Source organism: Vigna unguiculata, chromosome 4 (assembly GCF_004118075.2).
Source record: "Vigna unguiculata cultivar IT97K-499-35 chromosome 4, ASM411807v1, whole genome shotgun sequence".
NCBI classification, from domain to species: Eukaryota; Viridiplantae; Streptophyta; class Magnoliopsida; order Fabales; family Fabaceae; genus Vigna; species Vigna unguiculata.
In genome coordinates this window covers 2,000,071-2,007,471 of record NC_040282.1, presented here as the reverse complement: position 1 = coordinate 2,007,471, position 7,401 = coordinate 2,000,071, and the positions used below count along the sequence as shown (strand labels likewise).

Genomic DNA, 7,401 nt, shown 5'->3' with positions numbered 1-7,401 from the left:
GATAAATCACGACGTCTAATTGCCCAATTTAAATTGAATGATCGGAATTAGGTGGATTTAATATGGTCACACAACTGCATAAACAACTGAGGCCGATGTGGGGAGTAAGGAAGAAGTACGTGGGGAGTTGAAGCAAAGTTTTCTCAACAAAGGTGCAGGACATAGAAAAAAACCTAAATAAAGTAAAATGTCAACCATTATTACTATTTCTTTTCTTAACACATAGATTCCTTGATGTGACTCAAGCGTTAGTCATTTTCAAATAATTTAATTTAATGTGACTGGACCCTCACAGAACCCCAAAGATATACTGCATTCAAAAGCGGGGATTTATGCGTACGTAAGTGGGGAGTAGAGTTTAACTTTTGCAACAGTGCTACAATATGGAAGAAAAACCATTCTTAAGTAGCCTATTCGAACCGTTGACCATGTAGTTGATAAATCACGACGTCTAATTGCCCAATTTAAATTGAATGATCGGAATTAGTTGGATTTAATATGGCCACACAACTGCATAAACAGCTGAGGCCGATGTGGGGAGTAAGGAAGAAGTACGTGGGGAGTTGAAGCAAAGTTTTCTCAACAAAGGTGCAGGACATAGAAAAAAACCTAAGTAAAATGTCGTCAAGCCTTATTCCTATTTCATTCGTTTACAAATAAATTCCTTGGCGTGACTCAAGCGTTAGCCATTTTCAAATAATTTAATTTAATGTGACTGAACCCTCACAGAACCCCAAAGATATACTGCATTCAAAAGCGGGGAGTTATGCGTACGTAAGTGGGGAGTAGAGTTTAACTTTTGCAACAGTGCTACAATATGGAAGAAAAACTATTTTTAAGTAGCCTCTTGGAACCCTTGACCATGTAGTTGATAAATCACGACGTCTAATTGCCCAATTTAAATTGAATGATCGGAATTAGGTGGATTTAATATGGTCACACAACTGCATAAACAGCTGAGGCCGATGTGGGGAGTAAGGAAGAAGTACGTGGGGAGTTGAAGCAAAGTTTTCTCAACAAAGGTGCAGGACATAGAAAAAAACCTAAGTAAAGTAAAATGTCAACCATTATTACTATTTCTTTTCTTAACACATAGATTCCTTGATGTGACTCAAGCGTTAGTCATTTTCAAATAATTTAATTTAATGTGACTGGACCCTCACAGAACCCCAAAGATATACTGCATTCAAAAGCGGGGAGTTATGCGTACGTAAGTGGGGAGTAGAGTTTAACTTTTGCAACACTGCTACAATATGGAAGAAAAACTATTCTTGAGTAGCCTATTCGAACCGTTGACCATGTAGTTGATAAATCACGACGTCTAATTGCCCAATTTAAATTGAATGATCGGAATTAGGTGGATTTAATATGGCCACACAACTGCATAAACAGCTGAGGCCGATGTGGGGAGTAAGGAAGAAGTACGTGGGGAGTTGAAGCAAAGTTTTCTCAACAAAGGTGCAGGACATAGAAAAAAACCTAAGTAAAATGTCGTCAAGCCTTATTCCTATTTCTCAACAAAGGGTCGATTGTACGCTTGGGCTGACGAATTCCTTGTCGTCGACCACTTCTACTCACTCTCGCATTGCCTGATAACGACCCACCACCACCACCAACCCAAATGGTTGCCGGAATCTCACTTTCCCCCTTCTCTGTCTTGACTTTCTCAGTTCGAAACCACCCAAGCCTCACTTTCCCCCTTTTATCTCTTCACTTTCTAACTCCGGCCGCCCCACCCAGGCCTCACTTTCCCCCTTTTATCTCTTCACTTTCTAACTCCGGCCGCAAGTTGGTATTTCCACCTTCTCTCTCTTCACTTCTCACTGCGGAACGGACCCCCCCCTTTTTTCTCTCCTCTTTCTCTCTCTAAAGGACGTTTAATCTCATTTTTCTTTCCCTCACAGCTGCACGTGCGAACAAAGATTTTCAGTTACTAAAAATTAAAAAACTGCTGCCACGTAAGCTGTGTCAAAACCTTGTCAAAAAATTTTGTTGGAATATCATTATCCTATTAAAAATACACTGTATCGATATTTTAAATATTTTTTTAATATATTTTAAAATGTCAAAATTAGTGGTAATCAGTACAGTAGAGAAACAACACAAACAAACAGAAAATCCAAATTCCACTTGTTTTCGATGTTTTTCCCTTTCTGTCTTTTTCCTTTCAAAAGTCTTTATATGAAAGCTCTCTATAGAGTCTTTCAAAGTAGTCATTTTTATTGGTATTATTTGCTCTGTTTCAAACTTTTATATAATTTCCAAATTCTAAAATTTTTTATAAGATTTTTTAATATATTTCTCATAATTAAAGTGTATTTAGTCTTTTTAACTTATCAAACAATATGTTAGACTAATAATTATTTATACTGTATAACACATTTCAATTCAAATGTGTTAACTTAAAATATTTTTGAACATCATAAGAATTTAACGTTGTAGATGAAGAAAACTATAACTATTCAATTTTAGAGTTTGGAAAATAAAATATATATAACTTTTAAATAATTATAAATTTCAATTTTACGTACGAATTTAAAGACTAGAAGCTTATTTAATATTTTTATTGTTATTAAGTTGCACTTTTCTTATCAGTTTTCATGCGCATGATATGTTCCCTTTTAGTTTTTTGGAGTCCAAATTCTTTATTGGTTTGTTTGGTGTTGTCCTCTGCCAAACATTAAAAATATATTGTACTGATATTTTAAATATTTTTTAATATATTTTAAAATATTGAAATTAGTGCTAATCAATGTATTATAAAAATATAATAAAAAAAATAACACAGAGAAGACCAACAAAGGATCCAAATTCCTTTTTCGTCTGGTTTGGACAAAAGGTTGTGTTAAAATTGAAAGGAATGAATGGAAGGAATCAATTAACCACTTATACCTAAATGAAAAGTTAAATGCTGATTGAGATATAAATCATTTGTAAAAGTATTATTTTTCCTAACCTCTCATCATATATTCTTAAAATTAAGAATAATTTATATATATATATATATATATATATATATATATATGAGATTAGAATGTGACCTAATTTCATCCCTGATCATGTGTCTTTCAAAAGTTAAATCCTAATTCCATATCCACTTGCTGATCCAGACTAGAGATGTCAAAAAAATCCGTATCCGCGGATATCCGCGGATAAAACCAGCAACGGATAGGAAATTGATATTAAAAATGGATACCCGCTACCCGCGGGTACGGGTATTTTTGATACCCGCATGTTAACGGGGCGGGTACGGGTATCATAGTATCCGTACCCGTGGATACCCGTACCCGCTAAACTTTAATTCACAAAAGTACCCTTATATATATATACATATTAGTAAAAAGTATTCTGTCTTCATTTTTCTAAGTATTGGTAGGTTGTCTTCTTCCAAGTACACCCTTGACATTCTTCTCTTTCCTTTATTTGAAATGGGGCATATACATCAAATCCAATATAGATAATGGACAATGACATTTATGGTATGCTTGTTGTCAAATGATGGAATCAAAATAAGAATACTTAGCACGTGGTAATTGAGGTTTATTATTTGTTTATTCTGTTTATTTTTTAGGAATCAATTGGAAAAATTTGACTTTTTGATGTAAACACTAATTAAAAAATTTTCATTTTGTTGAACGTCATTTTATATTTACTTTTATAATTATTTGGACTTGTATGAACTTGAGTTTATTTGAACTTTATTTAAAATTTATGACAATGATGTATTTTATTTTATTTAAATTTATGATTAAATATTTATTTTTTAAATAATTTTGTAAATACCCGCGGGTATCCATGGATACCCGCGAATATAAAAAAATAGGCGGATACCCGACAAATATGGATACAGATATGGGACAGATATTTATCCAGCGAGTAGAGTACGGAGGAGCTACTACCCGCCCCGTTGACATCCTTAATCCAGACTCCCTTCAAACAAAATCTTATCCTCAGCATAGCCACAAATATTTCAAACAAAATTTTATCCTCAGCAGAGTCACAAATATTTCTTAAATTAATATTTCTTAAATTTTTTGCCATCTAAATTTTCTTTGAATATATTCTTTCTTTCATCCAGGTTTCCCCAAAATCTATATTTTAGATTCCAGTATATCTTTTCATAACTTTTTTTCTTCTATACCCAATCTCCACTTAGTAAAGAATACTTTATTAAACAATTTTATCCACTTAGTAAAGAGTACTTTATTGAACAATTTTATATTTTAATAACTAGACCTCTCTCCCACTTTGATTTGAATAAAATCAATTAACCCACTTATTTTAAAAGTGGATTTTAAATAAGACATGGTATTATTACAATTTTTTTATGTGGCTTACAAAAAAAAGTTTCAAAATATAATTTCATTATCACAAATAGTGTGTTTTTAAAATAATTATTCATTCATTATAATGAATTTAAAATTTCTCTATTCCTGTGAATAAAAATAACTATCCACTTATGTGAAAACCTTTAAATATCTCTTCTTTTCCACGTAACAGCATCTTTAAAAACTTTACTAAATAAGTCACCAGTGATCAACACCATTGGGAAATTTTGAACCTATTATTGTAAGTGGTTCTATAACTTGTCAAATTTTTAAACTTTAGATAATGAAACTTTCAATACATTTTTTACTTATGATATAAATAGGATGGTTGATACTGTAGCAGAGAATTTATAGGGCTTTATTTTTTCAGACTAATAATTAAATAAGTTTATTGATATATTTAAGATGAGAAAACGAGAGAGAATTTCTCAGTAATAATATCAAAATATTTAAATTTTGGAAGGTAAAATAAAATTTCCCTCAAATTTTCAATCTTGAGAAGTCATTAAATAGTTTAAATATGTTTTTGAAATATAATTATGTTGGTGGATTCTAAAAAAATCTATTAGTCTTACATTTGGTTTTATGTTGGCCATTATTATTATTATTATTATTATTAGTATTATTATATATATATATATATATATATATATATATATATATATATATATATATATATATATTAGTCTCTTTACAACAAGTAACTATTTTGTTCTTGTAACATTCATATGTTTATTTTGAGTCCCATAAGAGACTAAATAAAAACAAACAAAATATTTTAGGGACTTAAAAAAACATATACTTTCTAATACTAAAGTAAAGAACAAAGATCTGAACCAATCAAAATCAAAAGCAAAACCAATGTCATACAATGAAAAAAAAAAAACAAAATACGACTGTATGTTTTAAAAACATATTAAACTAATTTTAGGAGAAAACCATATTTAAGAAAATAAAACTTCATTATATCAAACAATTTGAAGTGCTCCACGTATACGTCTTTTCAATTGTAGTGTAACGCCATTAAATAAAAAGATAAGGTTGCCAAAACTGGTCCAAAATATATTTTATTTGTCTGGTTTGATCCTACGTTAAATTAATGGACCATTTATAGCTTGGTTAAACATTAAAAAAACATGTAAATCTACTAATCTCAAAGCTTCACATATATTCAAGCTTACCCACAACGTAGTAAAACCTGAGAGTTATACTCTTTTCAAAAGTCTTAATCATTAATTAATCTGATTGTAACTTTCACGTTCCAAAGTCCATCGATTATTTATCACGTACAAATTTATTAAAAAAATAATTAAATAAATATAGTTATCTCGTAACAGAAACTAAGTGGACCGGATCACAATTAAATAAATCGTGACACTTAAACTTGTGTTACACTCACAAAGTAAAAAGAGGTGCGTTCTGACTAATATGACTAATAGTTATAACTTTTAACCCAGTGATAAATGTATGTTTGATCCTAACAATTTGTATCAGAGTCAAGATCCCTTCTTTTTTTTTTTTTTACAGAGAACTACATAGTTTTATGTATATTTTGTTAAATGTGATTTTTATTTTTAAATCCTATTTCCTTTCCTCTAATTTTCTTTTCATCCTTTTAAACACTTTCCCTCTTTGTTTTTAACTTTTTCATTTACATTTTTATACAAAGAGTCAAGAAATTTTTTAATTTGTATTTTTATAATCAAATAGCTATAGCACTTTTAAACTAAAAATTAACAAAATCTTTTTATTTAGCGTTTTATATAACTTCAGACATAAGACAGAATAGTAACTTGTGACACGACAATGGTTTGTTTCATGTCTCTCTCTATATATAGGTACATGCATGCATAGAACACAAGTTGAGTATTCTTAGAAGCAAAGTGTTTGGTGTAAGAAAAGTGATGATGAATGAGGGAGCTCTACCAGCAATGGAAACCACACAAGTTTTTCAGAAAGGAGATATCCAATGGAAGCAATTCAAAGTTGATGAATCCACTGCTTCTTCCTCCTCACCTCCAAAACCATTGCTCATATTTACACCAACTGTGCCTGGTGCTTACCCTGTAATATTATTCTGCCATGGCTTTTTCGTTCCCAATACCTTCTACTCTGATCTCCTAACTCACATAGTTTCACATGGATTCATACTTGTAGCTCCTCAGCTGGTATATTAATCTATCTCAACACTTTCTAATTTCTCTCTTCATTCTATACATTGCACCATTAATGTTTGTATATACAAGTTTGTTTATTCCCTTTTGGGTTTCTCTAATTGACATTTCTTGGTTGTTAGTTTTGCAAAGGGTTACCTATGCTTGAACCCAGTGAAGTAAAATTTGCAGGAAAAGTTGCAGATTGGGTAGCTGAGGGGCTTCAACCTCTGCTACCTGAGAATGTTGAAGCCAACTTGGAGAAAGTGGTTGTATCAGGTCACAGTAAGGGTGGGAAGACAGCATTTTGTGTGGCACTAGGTTATGCAAAAACTAAGCTAAAAATTTCAGCACTAGTGGGCATAGACCCTGTGGCTGGAACATCTAAGTATTGTGAAACACATCCTCATATTCTGAAGGGTGTGGCAGGGTCCTTCAATCTGAACATGCCTGTTGCAGTGATTGGTTCTGGTTTGGGTCCAGAGAAGGCTAATTGTTGCACTCCACCTTGTGCCCCTGATGGGGTGAACCACAAGGAGTTTTTCAAGGAGTGCAAAGCTCCTTGTGCAAATTTTGTTGTGGCAAAGTATGGTCACATGGACATGTTGGATGATGAAACAGAAGGAGTGATTGGGACATTAGTGGCAAAGTGTGTGTGCAAGAATGGGTCAGGTCCTAGGGACTTGATGAGAAGAACCATTGGAGGGTTGGTTGTGGCCTTCTTAAGGGCACAATTGAATGACCAATGGAAGGATTTTGATGCTGTTTTAGGGAATCATAATCTTGCTCCAACTCAATTGGACAATGTGGTGTACATTCCAGCATAATAATATGTCTTATCATTATAAAGTTTGGTTTGAAATCGAGCATGAATAAGTCTCTATGTAAAAAATATATATTATTCAAGAAATGATACATTT

General features: G+C 32.0%; 1 protein-coding gene across 1 annotated transcript; it reads left to right on the top strand.

The window, feature by feature from the left end:
- The first annotated feature begins 6,174 nt into the window (after positions 1-6,174).
- On the top strand, positions 6,175-7,401 carry LOC114182439 (chlorophyllase-1-like). Its single transcript, XM_028069307.1, has 2 exons — positions 6,175-6,496; positions 6,625-7,401. Exons 1-2 carry the CDS (start codon positions 6,233-6,235, stop codon positions 7,306-7,308), a joined length of 948 nt encoding a protein of 315 aa, XP_027925108.1. The 5' UTR covers positions 6,175-6,232; the 3' UTR covers positions 7,309-7,401.

Coding starts and splice junctions, on each gene's coding strand:
- LOC114182439 (XM_028069307.1), top strand. CDS start 6,233: ATGATGAATGAGGGAGCTCTACCAGCAATGGAAACCACACAAGTTTTT. Junction 6,497..6,624: donor TACTTGTAGCTCCTCAGCTG/GTATATTAATCT, acceptor CTTGGTTGTTAG/TTTTGCAAAGGGTTACCTAT.